General features: G+C 54.5%; 1 protein-coding gene and 1 long non-coding RNA gene across 14 annotated transcripts in view; one reads left to right on the forward strand and one right to left on the reverse strand.

Moving 5' to 3' along the window:
• The window catches only part of ARHGEF2 (Rho/Rac guanine nucleotide exchange factor 2), a 64,224-nt gene that overhangs the window by 21,606 nt on the left and 24,315 nt on the right, over positions 1-18,303 (reverse strand). For 4 of the 13 annotated variants that reach the window (XM_032260585.1, XM_032260587.1, XM_032260586.1 and 1 more), the window contains 3 exons: positions 18,156-18,195; positions 16,896-16,989; positions 1,500-1,644 (listed from right to left, as the gene is read on the reverse strand). In XM_032260585.1, the coding sequence (XP_032116476.1) occupies positions 1,500-1,644; positions 16,896-16,989; positions 18,156-18,195 (279 nt within the window). The other 9 variants (XM_032260592.1, XM_032260590.1, XM_032260594.1 and 6 more) reach the window with 8 other exon arrangements.
• LOC116538312 lies at positions 11,812-16,002 on the forward strand. The gene is made up of 2 exons (XR_004263598.1): positions 11,812-12,625; positions 14,449-16,002. It is a non-coding gene; the product is annotated as an uncharacterized LOC116538312 (long non-coding RNA).

Below are 18,303 nucleotides of genomic sequence, written 5' to 3' on the forward strand. Positions count from 1 at the left end.
CTCCAGTGGCAGAGAAGGGATATGACCTGCCTTGCCCCAACCCTCCCCACCAAGCCTGGCCTTCTCCCTTCCAGGCCCAGGAGTCCTGTTCCCCCAACTCAGGCAAATCCACAGCTCCCACACTCCATCTGCTTCTCCGCCATCCTCCACCCCACCTTGCCACGGGGTAGGAGAGAAGAAGAAAGGAAGAATAGCCGAGCCTAGGCACTGGGGCCCCGGCCATGCCCTTCCCAGACATGCCCTCAGCTCCGGGCCCTCTCCAGCTTCCCCTCCCCCATCCAACAACACCGGAAACTCTGCTAACTCTTTCAGACAATACCCAGCACCACGCTCACTTCCACAAATACAAGGCAAACAGGGTGGAGCAGAGGGGGCAGACAGAAGTGGGGGTTGCAGCTGCCCCCACCCCTCTGGAGCTCCCTTCTCCCACCCCCAACACTCAGTGTCTCTGGATCGAACCTCCGCTTTCCACCTGCTCTCAAAATAGTGCTGCCCGCCTCCCCTGTTCCCCTGGCAACAAGCTTCCGGATTGGGAATTTTGTCAGGTCTCTACAGGGATCTAGATTGGGGTTCCCTCCTCATCCTCACAACTCTAAGTTGAACAGTGAGGAAAGCAGGGAGGCTCCACTGGTTCTTTCTGGGGGTAACTTCCCCAAGTTCCACAGGGATTCACAGGCTACAGCTGTTGTCAACTATTCAGTAGCAGGTCACAATACCTTCAAACCTGCTCTAATCAGAGGCACCTCTGCCATAACTTCAGGAGGAAATGAGGGAGAGGGGGCAGCAGGAGCCCTCTGTATAGGCATCCTGGGGAAGGAAAGAATTCCTGGCTTATACTCCCTAAAGACAGGGCTACACTCAGATCTGGATGAAGGGCAGGGATTCTAACCCCTGCCCCCAACACACACATCCCTGCTGCATTCCCTCTTTCTCACTGTGTAGTCAGACTAGAAATTTGAGATGAAGGGTCCTAATCCCTCTTCTGCTTGAAACATCAGAGGTTTCAGGCTCCACCCATAGTCAACAGAAAGGAAGGGGCAAGGGGACTGTGAAGTCCTGAATGCCCGGCTCTGCCCAGGAAGATGGGCAGAGCCAGCTGCAAGGCTGGCAGCTTTCCACCCAGTTCCTCTATCACCCCCACACCCCACTCCCTCCACACATACAACATTCCTGCTCCTTCTCCAGTCAGTTCCCCTAACCCTTAGCAGCTGTTCGGGGAGCAAGAGGGGTGCCCGGTGGATGACAGCTGCAAGGGGAGCCAGCCCAGCCTCCCCTCCCCCACATCCCAGATAGTCCGGCTTATGCCATATTCTAACAGCCACCACCCCTCAGCTTGAGGACAGGGAGCAAGGGATCAAGCATCTGGCCCTGGCATTTTGGCCCAGCTGGGGATGAGACAGAAGAGTGACCCTCATGGGTCCAAGCAGAAAAAAACAGATGCAAAGATCGGGGTCAGCGGGCACTGAGTCTGGGTGACTCTTAGGGTCCAAACAACTTACTTGGGCAGATGAGAGCTTCCTTGGCTGTGATGCTCTTGTTACAGGCATAGCACATGGTCATGCCTGAAACTGAGATGGTGGTGAAGAGGTGCCCGTTGGTATAGCGGGCATCCTTGGCTTCCTTCATCTTCTCCTTTTCCCGGGCCTGCGGAAGGGGTGAGAGAGAGAGGAAGTGAGGCTGGAAAATGCCAGGGTGCCTGGAGTCCAGAGAGACAGGCTGGGGGCAGAGGCAAGGAAGAAATGCCAGCCTGAGGATGCTGCAAAGACATCAGTTCCTAAAGCAGAGCCTGCAACTGGGTGTCAGAGGCAGCTGTCCGGGAGTGAGCAGGCCAGGCTCTGGGGCAGCCAGCCCAGATGGCTTCTGGGTCCCTGACCTACCTGGCCCCTGCGGCTGGGCTGCCTCCTATTGCCACTCATCTCCCTGGCTCGAGGTCTCTGCGTCCTCACTCCACCTTCCCAGCCCCAGCTCTGCTCGCCCCCGAGCTGCTGTACTCTCTTCTCTGTGCTAGGGGGAAGATGCGCAGAGAGGAGGGGAGAGCAGGCGAAGCAGAGGGTGCCAGCTCACCAGCGCTTTCCAATCTATGGGAGTTAGCTCCTCTTATAACCATGACAACCGATGTTGGAGCCGCTGTCTCCGTGGCAGTCACAGTGGGGGGGCAGGAGATCCCCTTATTAGATTGGCTGAAGGGGGCAGAATGCCTCCCCCTGCAACCCCCAAGCCAGGGGTCAGGATCCCAAACCTCTAGCTCTTTTCGCCAACCCTCAGCCAAGGCACACGGGCCTGTCTGGGAGGCAGCATGTCCCCTCATAGCCTCAAGGCAAGGGCAGCTGCCTTTGGGTCACCCCTCCATTCTGGGATCTTTAAGTAAGGAAGCTCAGCCAGCCATCTCGGTTGCTTTTGGCAGAAACTCTCTCCCGCAATCTAACTTTTACCCCTCTCATACTATCCTCCAGAGTGAAAATCTAGGAGAGTCTTCTTTTGCTCCTCACTCAACTGGGCTCTCCCACCCTAAGGAGTCCTTTCTGAGATCTACCCTCCATCCTTCAGCGCTGGTCTCCACAAATGGCGCACACCTTCCTCGGAGCCTCCGAGCCGGCCTTTCCCGTCTCTGCTGTCTCCCATTTCCCCCAGTATCCCTGCCTCTGCAAGTCGAGTCATTCTCCCTGACCTCCAATCTGTCCCTCCTCAAGTCCCTGTGCTTCCCAAAAAGCCTGAGAAGGTGAGAAGCGGGGGATATCACTCTTCCCACTATTCTAGGACCTTCCTCAGTTGTGACCTCTGATCTCTAGATTTTCCCTCGGCTCTTGGAGCAGGAGTAGAAATTGACAAGACCACTCCCTCCAAGGTTTGCCAGGCTCTCAGAAATCAGAGCAGGATCCAGATGGCTGAGGGTAGAAGTCCCAAGATGGAGGCTCTGGGCTGGGGACAAAGAATTACAGTTCAGTGGGGAGCACTCAGCCCAGACTCTAGAAGGCCAGTACTGACTCAGCCCAGGCCATTCGAGCAGCTGAGAGGTGGAGGAGGTAGAGACTCACAGGCCTGGTGGTCAGGGCAGAAAAGGGTAGAAAGGGGAAGTGTGGAGGGGCTGAGTCAACAGTGCAGGGACAGAGGGCATGGGGCTGCAGTGCCTCGGATCTCAGAGCTTCCTGGTGGCCCAAGATCCTTCTCTTTCCTGCCTTTCCTCCCAAGCTCCAGGTTTGCCTGATGATGTGCAGAGCCCAGAGGTCTTTGGGTCAATCTCTTCTTCCTTCTCCCCTCATGCATCCTCCCCACCCCCAATCATCCGTTGTTGTTCTCCTCCTCCTCCTCCTCCTCCTTCTCCTCCCCCTCCTCCTCCTCCCTTCTCCTCTCAGGGTCTCCTTCCTGGGCTCCTCCCCCTCTGCCTTCCCTTTCTCAGTCTTGCTTCTCCGCCACTGTTCTCTCCTGCCCACGGCCTCTTCTCCTCTCCTCCTCACGCAGGCCAGCTGCTCCTCTACCTAGGCTTATTCAGGAAGCTGAGCTGCCTCTGGTCTCAAACTCAGATCTCTAAACTGTTCTGGCCTCCTTTTTTCTATTCCAGTACCTACCTACTTGGACCACTAGAAAATGCTCCCTTTGGTCTAACCTCCACCTATCTTGTGCCAAATCATAGCTCTTTAGAAGTTCAAATTCAGGCTGGGCGCAGGGACTCACATCTGTAATCCCAGCACTTTGGGAGGCCAAGGCGGGCAGATCACCTGAGGTGAGGAGTTCGAAATCAGCCCGGTCAACGTGGTGAAATCTTGTCTTTACTAAAAATACAAAAAATTAGCTGGACATGGTGAAGGCCACCTGTAATCCCAGCTACTTGGGAGGCTGAGGCAGGAGAATCACTTGAACCTGGGAGGTTGGGGGTTGTGGTGAGCCAAGACTGGGCCACTGCACTCCAGCCTGGGCCACAGAGTGAGACTCCATCTCAAAAAAAAAAGTTCAAATTCACCTCTGAATAATAACCTCCCAGGATCTCAAAGACCAAGTCCAAATACCTCTTCCCACTGCCATACACTCTCTCTTTTCTCCTGTTCTCCTGCCCTTCCAGCCTTCTCTATGACACAAATCCAAAGTTTGAGAATTTATCACATTTGAATTAAAAGCAAGAGGCCAGCGAGGTCACTCACACCTATAATCTCAGCACTTCGAGGGGCTGAGGTGGGAGGATCACTTGAAGCCAGGAGTTTGGGAACAGCCTGGGCAACACAATGAGACTCTTGTCTCTATTAAAAATAAATAAATAAATAATAAATAAATAAATAAAGCAAGCTGAAAATAGTATTAACAAAAAAAATATGGCTGGAACAGGGTCACTCCCGAATGGGCAATGCTGCCACTCTGCCCCAATGCTGCTACAAGTACCCTCTTCCACACCTGACCTCTGCCCTCCTCCTCCCCCCTGTGGCTGCCACAAACACTCATCTGCCTCACCAGCTCAGATGGAGTGGCAAAGGGAGGAAGAGGACTAGGACAGCCAGAGAACAGGGTCTCTAGTGGCTCTTCCCCTCTCTGGCATCGATGCTCCATAGACAGCCCCGGTACTCTGGGCCCTGCCTCCTCCACCTCCCAACACTCACCCTTTCTCGAAGTGATCCCCGCTCTAGGTGGGCCAGCAGCGGGCAGCTGCCACAGCAGCAGCACATCCCAGCACGGGCACTGCCCAGCAGGAAGCAGCCCTGGCACTGCCTAGTGCTATTGTCCCGGAGGTGGCCTGTGCCCGCCCCAGGGCCCAGGCTTCTGAGGATGGAAGGACATAGGGCCTGCTTCCCAGGGATGCCTGCTCCTGAGATGCAGTAAGTGGGCTTGTTTGGTTCTTTGTCCTACTCTTTTCCAGGTATTCTAAAGATAATCACGCTGTTCTCCAATTTACCCACGCCTAAGTAGGCCGCCCCTTTACCTCCAGGACCCAATCCGTCCACCAAGAAAAATGGCCCATTACTCCATAATCCATAACCTCCACCCCAGTGCTCAGAGGCCCTTCCTGCTTGGTTCAGTCCTCTGCTCTCCAGCATCTAGAGTCATTCTTTATCTTTTCTTTTTTTTTTCTTTTTGAGACAGGGTCTCACTCTGTTGCCCGGACTGGAGTGCACTGGCACGATCGTGGCCCACTGCAGCCTCAACCTCCCGGGCTCAAGTGATCCTTCCACCTCGGTCCTCCAAGTAGCTGGGACCACAGGCATGCATCATGATGCCCAGCTAATTTTTAATTTTTTTTTTTTATAGATAGGGTCTTGCCATGTTGCCCAGGCTGGTCTCGAACTCCTGGGATTAAGTGATCCTCCTGCCTCGGGCTTCCCAAAGTGCTGGAATTACAGGTGTGAGCCACCACACTCAGCCCTACAGTCATTCACTCTTTCTCACAAATCCCATGGGAAGTTCTTCTTGCTACACACCTTCATTCACACTACTGCTACATCAAGGGTAAAGTAAATAAAGAACATGAAAGCCCTTAGCACAATACCTGGTATACAACAGGCACCCAATACATGTCTCAAAATGAAAGAAAAGGAAGGAAGTGGCCAGGCGTAGTGGCTCATGCCTGTAATCCAAGCACTTTGGAGGCCAAGGTGGGCGGATCACCTGAGTTCAAGACCAGCCTAACCAACAAGGTGAAACCCTGTCTTAAAAAAAAAAAAAAAGAAAAAGAAAAGAAAAGAAAAGGAAGGAAGCAAAGAAGCAAGAAGGGATGCATGGACACCAAGACATGGGATCTCAGCAGCACCCTGGCCCCTACTCGGAATCCTCTTCCTTGTCAGAGCTTTAGAACCTTCTGTCTCTTCTTGTTTCTCCTTTCCCCCTCCTCCTGAAGGGATCTCAGCCATTCTCTCCTATTTCCTTTGAGCGTAGACCCTGAGGATTTCCTCTGGAAGTCAGAAGACGAACCCCAAACTTCCTTCCACTGTCTTCCTAGATCTCAGTCACTTTTGTTAAAGAGATACAGGGCTGGGCCAGGCGCGGTGGCTCACACCTGTAATCCCAGCACTTTGGGAGGCCGAGGCAGGCAGATCACTTGAGGTCAGGAGTTCGAGACCAGTCTGGCCAACACGGTGAAACCCCATCTCTACTAAAAATACAAAAACTGGCTGGGTGTGGTGGCAGGTGCCTGTAATCCCAGCTACTCAGTAGGCTGAGGCAGGAGGATCGCTTGAACCTGGGAGGCAGAGGTTGCAGTGGGCCAAGATCACACCACTGCACTCCAGCCTGGGCAACAGAGTGAGACTCCATCTCAAAAAAAAAAAAGAAAAAATAAAGAAGGACAGGACAGGACAAGACTAATGGCAGACGGCATCGGGGCTCTCCTTCGAAAAGCTCAAAGGCAGATACAGTCTCCCCTCTTCTCTCCACTTTGTCTCCCAGGCTAAGGGATGAGGAAACAGGGACGTACATGGAGGAGAAGGCAATGCCAAGGTTGGGACTTTGGCTTCCTGTGCTCCCAGCAGGCAGCAAGCCCTGGCAGATCCACCCAGGCAAAGTAGAGCTTCTCCAGGCAAGTCCTAAGCTCTCATCTGCCTTTTTTTTTTTTAAATAATAGATTTTTTAGGGCCGGGCGCTGTGGCTCACGCCTGTAATCCCAGCACTTTGGAAAGCCGAGATGGGTGGATCACAAGGTCAAGAGATTGAGACCATCCTGGCCAACACGGCGAAACCCCGTCTCTACTAAAAATACAAAAATTAGCTGGGCATGTTGGCAGATGTCTGTAGTCCTAGCTACTCAGGAGGCTGAGGCAGGAGAATCGCTTGAACCCGGGAGGTGGAAGTTGCAGTGAGCTGAGATGGTGCCACTGCACTCCAGCCTGGCGACACAGTGAGACTCCATCTCAAAATAATAATAATAATAATAACAGATTTTTTTTTTTTGAGACGGAGTTTCGCTCTTGTTACCCAGGCTGGAGTGCAATGGCACGATCTCAGCTCACTGCAACCTCTGCCTCCTGGGTTCAGGCAATTCTCCTGCCTCAGCCTCCTGAGTAGCTGGGACTACAGGCACGCGCCACCATGCCCAGCTAATTTTTTTGTAGTTTTAGTAGAGACAGGGTTTCACCGTGTTGATCAGGATGGTCTCGATCTCTTGACCTCGTGATCCACCCGCCTCGGCCTCCCAAAGTGCTGGGATTACAGGCGTGAGCCACCGCGCCCGGCCTAATAACAGATTTTTTAAACTTTTTTTTTTATAGAGATGAGGTCTCACTATATTGCTGGCCTCAAACTCCTGAGCTCATGCGATCCGGCTGTCTCGGTCTCCCAAAATGCTCAGATTGCAGGCGTGAGCCACTGTGCCCGGCTCTCTCAGCTGCCTTTGGTTCTCTCTCAGGTACGTGCAAATCAAGACTTCTGGGAGAGTCACACAGTACTCAGAATCACCTCTCCTCTAGCTGCACTGGCAGCAGCCCCTTCCCCAAGATGGCGACACCTCTGTCCATACCCTCTGTGATAGCGACCAGAGAGAACGTGGAGAGTTCCGCCGCGATTCGAATCACCTGTGGCTCAGCCCCTGGACAGCAGAGGCGCCGTTAGCTATGCAGGGCACTGAGTCCTGGAGGATGAGCTATAGGGCTGGGAAATGAAGAGGTGAGGGGTTGCTGGCCATGGGACTGAGAAGAGGGCTTGAGATGGCCTTGGCCAGGCCCTGCCCCTTTATGAGCTTCCAGGGACAAGGTGAAGACAGGAGGCGGAGGGGAAGGCAGCCAAATGGAAACGCTAATGCCAATGCCAGAAACAACACAGAAAGACACCACTGAACACACAAAGGCACTTAATACATGCTCGCTGAGTGAATGAAGATGAGACACTGGCAATGGGGGTGGGCACATGCGTGAAACAGAAGAGGAGTGCCCAGGGCCACAGGGAATAAATCAGGTTAGGGACCCTGAGACCCAAGCATTCTGGACCCTAGCCTGCCCCCTACCCGGCCACACCTGTCAGGCCAGGAGAGAGAGACAAGCAGAAAGAGAGAGGGGGGTAGCGATGCAAACAGACAGGCATTTGTGCAAGCGAACAATAGCTGTGCCAGGACTCCCTGCCCTCCTGGCACAGGGCAGGCCGGCTGGGTTGGGAGGGGGGCAGCTGCTGCCTGCAACCCCACCCCCACCCTCTCCCAAGGAGACATAAACAAACCCTGAAGGGTCCAGCCAGCTCCTCTCAGCCTTTTCTCTTACCAACTTCAGAAATCCTGACCAATCCGCTCACTCAGCTCCTAGATGACACTTTCAAACAGAAACTAAAGCTAAAGATGGAGCTACTTCCTAATGGCCAGAGAGCACGAACCCCTACTTTGGTGACCGCTGTTCAAAACAGCAGCCCAGAACATCTGGGGACAGACATAGGAGGGCAGGCCGCAGACAGACTCACGGACACACCAGCGCACCAAACACGCACACGGAGGGTTCTCACATTCAGATCTGTCCCCTCTGATTCCAAGGTCACAGTTCCAGAGCCAGAGTGGCTGAGATCAGACCCCACTGTAACTCCACTGGTCAGCCTTGGTAGGTCCTTCCCCAGTCCCCGTCTAACCTCCTGCAAGTCACTCAGTGACTTCCCTAAGCTTTAGGCTCCCTTCCCCCATCCTGACTTCTCCCCTCCCCCCCAGCTCTGTCCCTAACTTTCATGACCCCCAGAACCTTTATAATGTCCCCCAGAAGCCTCAGCCACCCACAGGACCCCCCATTCTTCCACTCTCTTCCAACGGCGTCAGCCCCCTCGGCTCCCTCCTGGGCTCCCCCAGCCATCCTCTCCGCTGCACTCCTAGTCCTGCACACAAAGCCGGCCACCTCTCCATTCCTCAGAACAAAGGCACAGTCGCTCTGCACACTCCCCACTCCACCTGCCCACCACACACTCCAATGCTGCGGTCTTAGGGATTCCAAGGGGACCCCCAGCCTCCACAGTCATCCCTGGATCTCTGGTCCCTGCTTGGCAGAAAAGGACTCTTTGTTCTAAGCCAGATGAAGGCTGGGGTTTGGGAAAGGAGAAAGGGAAGAATGGGGTGGCTAAAGAGAGAAAGGGGACTTGTGGGGTCTGGGGCTTGTGGAGGTAGGAAGCAGGGCAGAGAGAACTGAGGAGGTGGAGGACTGAAGACAGCCTGGAAGAACAGAAATGCAGTGAAAAGAAAAAGGAAGCATGGAGGGGGCTACACAGAGAGGTCCCGTGAGGATGGGATGGAGGAAGGGCAGGTTAAACTTACATTCCTCCTCCTAGGAGGAGCTCCCAGGGAGGGAGGCAAGGAATGGGGAGGAGTGGAGGTGTCAGGGCTTAGCTGTGACCCATCCCCCCAAGGAGGTAGCAGGGGAGACCATCTTCCTCAAATAATGTCTTTTCCAGCGGCGCCCCTCTACTTCCCACCACAGTATAAAAAGAAAGGAGACAGCTGGTGTGCTGGGGGGAGGGGAAGAGGGGATCCAGGGTTTGTTGGCTAAGAACCAACTCCCCCTTCTGTAACCACAGCTTTCCGGAGGTGGCCCTCCCCTTCCGACCAGCCCAAACTGACAACCACCCTCCTCCTGTGGCCTCTTGGCCCTCTCAGATCCACCCACTCAGCCCCCCACTCCCCTCTGCCAGCCAGATTCCCAAATTACCCGCCCCCCACAGCCAGTCCCCAGGGTAGGAAGAACTGCCAGTCCCCCCCACCACCAAAAAAACAAAAACAAAAACAAAAACAGAGGATGAACACCCAGGTGTCTGACCTCCCAGCTCCCCACAATAATGGAAAAGGGATCCCAGTATCTACTGTGCCAGAGCCAATCTCTATGTCCCGAAGCCAGGTCTTCCCCCCACCGGCTCCCCCATGGCTTTCCTTTTTAGGGTGGAACCAAATTTCCATGGTTTCAAAAAACCTCTCCCGCCCCCCTTGGCTCTACTCCAGGGTCTCAGCTCAAACGGTTGAAAAAATAAACAGACTTTTGGAGCTGGGGCCTGGCCTGGCCGGCGGCTGGGAAGAGCCTGTCTGCCACCCCACTGCTCCACCACACTTCAGCCACCTCACCCCGGCCCTCTGTTTGTCTTAGGCCCTACTCAAATCCCCAGTTGCTTTCCGGACAGCAAAATCTAATCCCAACCCCCTAAGGAAAGTCTTTGAAGCCGCCTTTCCTGGCCCTCCACCCCCAACCCAGGATGGAACTTCTCCCAGTTTAGCAACAAGACAGGTAGCCAGGCTAGGAACTAGCAGGGAGGGGGAAGGGAGGGCGTTCTATCTCCCTTAAGGACTCCAAAGAGGTACTGCTCCCCTGCCTGAAGATGGTGATCAGCATAGGCTGGCACCAGGGCAAGGCACTGAGGTTGGAGACAAGCCAGAGATTAAACCAGCTCTGGGCTGGGACCTGGCCTGTCTGATAGTGGGTACAGTGTGGGTGCCCCAAGGAGCCGGTGTCGGCAGGCACCACCTTCCTTTCAGCTCTGACTTATTCACCTGCAAGTCAGCTTCATCGTTTCCTGGGGTCTGGGTGTGGTAAGGTCAGGGCGCTTGGGAATGGGACTGGGTACAAAGGCAGGGATAAAGGGTACTTGGAGAGGAGTGTTCAAGAGGTCATGACGGGGGAGGGGTGTGGATAATTATCCACCGTGACTGAAGAAATGCCAGGTGAAGGGACCCCAAGATGAGCAGATAAAAGAATGAGAGCGCTGGGGGAGGAGGAGGAAGGGCAGGAAACGCAGCGCACAGTGCCAGGTGGGTCACCCTAAGGCTTTCAGGTTGCGAGAAAGAGGAGCTAGGAGGCTGGTGGGGCAGATGCCATGGGGGCCGGGGTGTTCCAGGCAGAAGTGCTCAGGATGGAGGAAAGGAGCCCAGCTACACAAAGACCTCTGCTCCCTTCACCTAGAGGTGGTAGCTTGGGGGAAGTAAGCCGTCCCTGAGCCGTCCCGACCCCAGCCACCCGCCCACCCAGAGGGCAGAACTGAATCACAGCTGGAAAGTCCATTTGCGAGGAGAGGAGGAGCTGACTTTTGTCTTGGAGGGGTGATGGTGGTGATGGTAGGAAACCGGGAAATCACCCCCTCCGCCCCCTCCGCCGGATGGCGGGGACAAAGGGGGAACCGCCGAGCCAGCGACTGGGGGGCGTGGGGTCGCAACGCCGAGAGCAAACGGTGGGGCCCGCTGGGGAGAGGGGGTGCCGGAGCTCCCACCGCCCCCACCCCCGGGACACCCACCTCCCTCTTCCCGCTCCGTCCCTTACCGGAGCAACTTTCTTTCGCGCGGCCTAAAGCTGTCGGTCCCGGGTCCCGCCGGCTGGGAGGCGACCCAGCCCAGGTTTGCTCCCTCGCGGGATCCCAGCACCGAATCGCGCGGCGGAGTGGAGGCGCGGGTCGCGTCTGCCGCTCCCCCCACCCCTCCCCACTCGCTCGCAGTCCCCACCCACCCCGTCCCGCCGCTCGCCGCTCCGCCGCTCCGCCCGATTTTGGCGCCCAGAAAGCAAGCGGGGAGACAGGGGATGCGCCGCGCGGGTGCCGGGGTTCGCGGAGCACCTGAGGACCGCGGCGGAGGGAGAGGGGTTTCTGAGCCCACCTTGCTCGCCAGCTCTTTGCTCCGGTCGATCCGCGCCCGCGTGAGGGATTCGATCCGAGACATAATCGGACCCGGGGACCCGGGAGGACGCGGCGCGGACCCCGGCGTCCGGCTATTGTGGGGGGAGGGCGGGGGGAGGGGTCCGGCCCGCACGCGTCGGTCTCGGGGACAGGAAGTCTGACTCCCCTCGCCCGGTACCCAGCGCCAGTTCCTCAAACCCGAGTCTCCTCCCCCGCCCAAGCTCAGGAAGGGGGGAGGCGGAGCGGAGGGAGGGCGGGGTGCCGGCGCTCTGGACGGGACGCCGGGGTTTGTGTGGGGGCAGCTCGGAGAGGTACTAGGGTCCTAGGACAGGTTTGAGAGGCCCCTCTGCTTGGTTCCCCTTCGGCGCCTGGGGGCGCCCTCTGGCCCCAGAGACCCGCCTCTCAGCTCTGCTTTTCCTAAAACCCAGCCCCGCAGCCCGGGCCGGACCCAGGTCTGCCCTTTTCCCTCTCCCCCCTCCTTCTTCCCTTCAGCCCTCCCCCTCTTTGCCTCCCTCCCCCTCCTGCGTTACTTCAGTCTTTAAAGACCCGCAGGCAGGAGGATTCCATCCCCCCCATAGCTCTTAGAGAACCCAGGACCGGGTCCTTCCTGGACTCCGGGGGCCCATCAAAGCAGGCCTGAGCAAACTGACCCCTTTTACGATTGGGGGCAGGGGTGGCCAGAGGGAGAGGAAATCAAAGGAGAACTAAAGGCTGGGTCTTCTGTGCACGGGAAGGGTAGGATTCACTCCCAGAGGTCGAAGAATAGAGAGGAGCGAATTCTCCCACACGCCCCCACCCTCTGGGGCCTTCCTGACCCCGCTCTGCCCATCCTCCTCCTAGCTCCGCCTCTGCCAGCTACTCTGGGGGACTAGGTTGGGATTCTCCACTTTTACGGAAGGCTCTAAGCAGCTGAGAAACACCTTCCATGTGTCTAACTCCAGTTCTCTCAGTTGCAAGTTAAGCCGGAACTGAGAGACAGAAACCAGCCTGCCCTAGTCAAGGGCAGTTAGGGCCCAGCCAGCCTCTCCACAAGAAGCAGGGTAAGGTGGGGCAGTCATCTCTCTGGACGCTTTGCCCCAGCCTGAGCCAGCCTCCACTTTGGGTGAGTTTCCTGCTATTGGGAAAATTCCTCTTCCAGTCTAACTACGGTCACTCACAATGCAGTTCATTCCTGCCTCTCAGGGTCTCCCATTTCTCTGGAGAAACCAGAAGCATGGAGAGGTGTGGCACAGAGCATTCTATTGGCAGGCTCCGGCCTGATTCTGGCCCCAAAGGGCATGGGAGAAAAAGGGAGGGAGAGGAGACCCAGCCCAGATCCAGCAGCTCCTTGACCTGGCTCCGCAGTGGGGCCAGGCTGCAGGTTTCAAGCCCAACTCAGCACTCTTGTAGGTGCCAATTTTAGCCTCTGCCACTATTTTTGGGCTCCACTCCCTCACCACTGGCTGAGCTGGTTGGGCTGCTCACCCCCAGCACTACCCCCACACTGCCCTCCAGCTTCCCCTCCTACCTAGCAACTCTTTCTTCACCTTCTTCCTCACCCATTCCCCTGTTTAGAATCCTTACATAGCAAAGATTAGAAAAAAAGGAGGGGACATAAACCACGCCCAGTTTAGGCTGGATGGAAATTAGAAAGCAGGAAGGACTTTCCCAGGGCCATAGCTGGTTCTTCCAGGCTTGCACCTGCCAAGGATACCTATGGGGAGGGCCTAGGAACTCTCCCAAAGCAAGAGTCCTGAGACTCCTGGCTCCACAACTCCAGACTCACGTCCCCTGGGGTGGGCAGCCAAGACTCAGGAATGTACTAAATTTAAAAACAGACAGCCAGAGGCTAGAATCTTGGCCTCAAGGCTCCACCCACTGGAGGCCCAGAGACAAGATCTGGGCTGGGACCTCAGCTTCTCTCCCCAGCCTGGGGCAGGAGGGTGCTGCAAGCTATGGATAGAATCTTAAAGGGCCACACTCCAGCCTGGGTACCCAGGAAATGTAGAATTTGAACCCCAGGGTTTTTCAAGGGACCTCACGTTTCCTCAACTCAACTTAGAAGGTCTCTATGAAAGAAGAGGACCTGACCCTCCAACCCTTTTCTGTCGCCCTCCCCAACCTTCAGTCTACTTTCCATCCCACCTACTGTTACCCTACCCACCCCTCATGCCTTCCCCTTAGGAGATGCATAACAAGGAAATGGACTAGGGACAGGGAAAAGAAAAGTGTTCTGCCTTTAAAAACACCTGTGTTTGGTGAGCTTGGCCTGCAGCTTGACTCAGTTTACATTTCCTTTATCCTCTTCAACAATGAACACTTTTCCCTTCTCCTCGGCATCACCTGCCCTCCTTTTCCAAGCCCCTTCATTCCGGCCTCCTTTCTACTCCTATCCGGTGATATCTTCCAGATTTCGGAAATTATTTTCAGAAATAATTTTTTTAGATACACAAAAACAAACATTTCTACCAGGATCCAAAAGTAGCCACCACCTTCTTTAGCTCATTTAACTTGAGGAAATGTGTCCCCTCCCATTTCAGGGGTAGGGAGGAGGTCCCAGGGAAGAACCTCGTTGCCAGAGTCTTGGCCAGTTGTTGAAGAGATGGAGCTCCCGGGTATACCCGAGCCCAAACTCTATACTGTCCCAAGGGTGGTTTGTTTTTCTTCTTTCTTCTGTTGGTCTGGACCTTGTATATTCTGGGAGGAGGTGATTAAGGCCAAATTGCCTTAAGTGGCCATCCAGCCAGAAGCTGGAAGAAGAAGGGAAGGATGGGAGGGCATGAACTGTTGTGTTAGGGTTAAGGAGAGAAGCAGAGGCAATCCAGACCAAAGCCCTGGGTTTCTGATACGGCGCCGCTTCTCATGAGCTGTGAGATCTTGGGCAAAGCAACTAACCCTTTAAGTATTTGTCTGTAAAATTGAGATTGAAACACTTATCTTTGCCAGAATCGTTATAAGAATTAAATGAGCTGACCCCTGGAAAGCGTTTCATCAAGTGTGCAATGCTACTCAAGGTGGAGGGACTAAGCCACTTCCTTCTCTCACTGCTTGACTGAGCCTGCCTCCAGCCCCACCCCCTGATGTTTACTGCTTATGGAGGAAGAGATTAACTGAAGCAGGCCCACACATTCATGAAGGTGGAAGGAAGATGCACCAGGAGATGACAGAGAGGGAAACAGAGGAAGACGGGACCACAGACACGGGGAGGAAAGGCTGAACAAGGCAATGTCCTGACTCATTCTGACTCTTCCCTGTGCTGGATCTGGGTTCCAAAGTCTCTACCCACATTCCCCTTCACTAGGTTACTCAACCTCCACCAGACTGCTAGGTCAAGGGTGGACAAACACAGACGAACGGGATCTGGATGGCCCCTGGGCAGTACTGACTTCCCCTACCATTCCCACAGCAAGAAATGGGGGTGATTCCATTAGCCGACTCCCCTACGCTGCAGTGAGACAGCCTGTAGGGAAGTGGGACTCAGACCCCAAGGTCTCTGTTTTGGCTTTGTTCCCTCAATATCTCCGTTTCCCCATGGGAGAGAAACTCACTGTCCCACCTGCCCTTCCCTCCCATCAGCTTTAAGATTCTCCCGCTGCCCCTCTTCTGAGACTCACCCAGTCTCACACCTCCATCAGCGTCAACTCCCCACCCATGGCCTGTGGTGAGAAGGTGCTAACAACACGATCTGCTTTCATCTTGACCTTTGCAGCCCACCCAGAGAAAAGGGAATCATGGCCAAAAAAAAGGCTGGAAGAGGGGAGAACCCTGGCACTGTGGGTGGGGCTGGGAGGAGCCCAGGCAACCTTACTGGTGAGAATCTCACGGCTCTTCAAGGTGAATATAATAATGACTTTTCTGGGGGTTCTCTCAACACTCAGAATCCGCCCCAGTGGGAAAGTACATGCATACTTGGGGAGGCCAGGGGAGGAAAAGGGGGACGGCTCACTCTGCCAGTAAATGAAGAAAGTGGAAATGAATTCAAGGAGCCGGCAGAGCTCCCAGTTTCACCAGAGCCTGAGGCTTGGTAATAAGGATGAGAGCAATGTGCCTTCACTTCCTGGGATCAGAACAGCACATGGCCGCACACGAACTGGTATGCATGTGCTTCCATAATCATACACTTTCCCAGCTTCTCTGCCTGTGGTCTAATTTCAACTCCTTCAGCTGCTGTATCCACCCATAAAATTATGAGTGTAAAAGCATTTTGCAAACGCTGATACTCTATGAAGAAGTAAAAAGTAGTGCTGTAATCATTATCATTGTTATGTCCAGTGGTTGAGGTTTCTCCTGCCCACCTGTCAGCTATGTGAGGCCTAAAGAGAGGGAGGGCTAGGCCATTCCTCAACTTCTGAGGTTCCTGGCCCTTTTCCCCTTCCAGTTGTCCACAGCTGACTATTAAGCTGGGAGCATAGGGGAAAGCAGAGAAAAGGTGATTTACTGGGACACAGAGACACAGGCTGGAAGACATAGCATGTGTTCTCTTAAAATTTGAACCATTTGGCTGGGCACAGTGGCTCACACCTGAAATCTCTGCACCTTGGGAGGCCAAGGCAAGAGGATCGCTTGGGCCCAAAAGTTAGAGGCTGCAGTGAACTATGATAATGCCATTGAACTCCAGCCTAGGAGAAAGAGACCCCCCTCTTTAAAAAAATGAAAAATTTAGCCAGGCGCGGTGGCTCACGCCTGTGATCCCAGCACTTTGGGAGGCCAAGGCAGGTGGATCATGAGGTCAGGAGTTCAAGACCAGCCTGGCCAAGATGTTGAAACCCCATCTCTACTAAAAATACAAAAATTAGCCAGGTGTGGTGGCAGGCACCTGTAATTCCGGCTACTCAGAAGGCTGAGGTAAGAGAATTGCTTGAACCCTGGGACAGAGGTTGCAGTGAGCCGAGATCATGCCACTGCACTCCAGCCTGGGTGACAGAGTGAGACTCTGTCTCAAAAAAGAAAAGAAAAAGAAAAACAAAAATTTGCCAGGCGAGGTAGCTCATGTCTGTAATCCCAGCAGTTTGGGAGGCCAAGGGGGTGGATCACCTGAGGTTGGGAGTCCAAGACCAGCCTGACCAACATGGAGAAACCCTGTCTCTACTAAAGATACAAAAAAATAGCTGAGTGTGGTGGCACGTGCTTTTAATCCCAGCTACTCGGGAGGCAGGAGAATCACTTGAACCGGGGAGGCAGAAGTTGCAGTGAGCCGAGATCATGCCATTTCACTCCAGCCTGGGCAACAAGAGCAAAACTCTGTCTCAAAAAAAAAAAAAAAGAAAAATTGAACCATTGCTCTGAGTTTCTAGTAGGGAGAGTGGTGCAATGTGGCGATGGTGTGATGGGAGAAAGGGAACTGGGGAGGGCAGTGGGGTCCCAAGCCTCCTGCTTCCCCAGCTGACTCCTACCTTGGCCTTTCCGGTCATGCCCAAGAGGAAGCTGAAGGTCCGTCGCAGGGAGGAGCCTGCCCAGGTACCTGAATGTCCTTCCAGCTGGCTGCAGCTGCAGAGAGAAAAAGACTTGAGGAGACTGGGGAATGCTGGAAATGAAGAAAAACATGCTTCCTGAGAGATGGTGGATGGTGGTGCCATGACCAGCAGAGCCAGAATGGGAAGGAAGAAAGAGGAAGGACTGGGAGAGAAAGATAAGCCCCAATCCTGACCTCCTAGGACTTCCTGGATGTGGGCATTTCAGTTGCCCAGGCCCCTCTATTTAGGAAGAAAACTCCAGGCTCCACCCAGATAAATACAGACTCCTCCTTCCTACCTAATCCAGGCTCAGGATGGGAGGCCCAGTCTCCTCTATCATGCTGCTCCCCAACGGAAGTGGTATAGGGCGGGGGCTCTCCCGGGGGGCATTTTCTCCTCTCAGAACAAGAGCCTTGTGTACGACCCTCTCTGCTGTTTGGAGAAGGCCTCTGGGCCTAAAGCCAATAAGGACTGAATTTCCTGGGATTTCATCAGCCCCATCCCATGAGCTAATCCCAAACCCAGAGCCAGGAGGATGTGTCAGCTAGAGATTTTCAGGACCACAGAGCAGAGCCTGATATCTTAAAGGGACCGTTACTTGCTTACACATCCACATTGTATTAGAGGCCGGCCCACTCTAATCAGGCTTTAGCCATAGAAGCCAAATAAACAGGTGCTGATTTTGCATGCTTATTTACATAGTTATGCAAATCTCCCAGCCTCCACCTCCAGACCTGAATTCTGCCCTCAGGCCCCTCTCTCTTGGGCACTCCACAGTCAGCCAGTCCCCCGTTCGTCTATTATCTGAGCCATCCTAAGCTGATCCATGGTCCTGGGTCACTGCCCCTCACGAAGACTGTTCCACAGCCGATCTGCCCTTTCACCCTGTTCCACTGACAACAGCAAGCAACTCCCATGCTCTGTTATTCAACAGACACCCTGGATATTCCTTTTCTTTCCCTAATTTCTCTCCCTGTCTCATGGAGCTACCAGGAACCTGGTGAGCCCACCCATACCAAAGAAAAGGGTGTGAATTATATGCAGCTAAGGGAAGGATATTTGGAGGTCTTAGATCAGAAATGTTAAGGGGAGGAATGATTCAGGAAGCAGGGAGACCCTTGCAGCTACAAAACCTGGCCTAGACTCTATTGCTCTTCCCCCATAGAGGCTTTTGAAGGACTCCAAGTCCCCCACACTCACCGTTTCCTGAGGTCAGTGGCAGAGGACCGGGATAAATTCCCTGCCAACACAAAAGGAGACAAGAAGTGTCTAGCTAAAGCCAGACAAAGGCGCCCAGGGCTTCCTCCCCTACCCGCTTCACCTGGATCAGGTTCCCAAGCTGCAGGTG

Source organism: Sapajus apella, unplaced genomic scaffold (assembly GCF_009761245.1).
Source record: "Sapajus apella isolate SASKATOON/1434 unplaced genomic scaffold, GSC_monkey_1.0 scaffold119, whole genome shotgun sequence".
Lineage (NCBI taxonomy): Eukaryota > Metazoa > Chordata > Mammalia > Primates > Cebidae > Sapajus > Sapajus apella.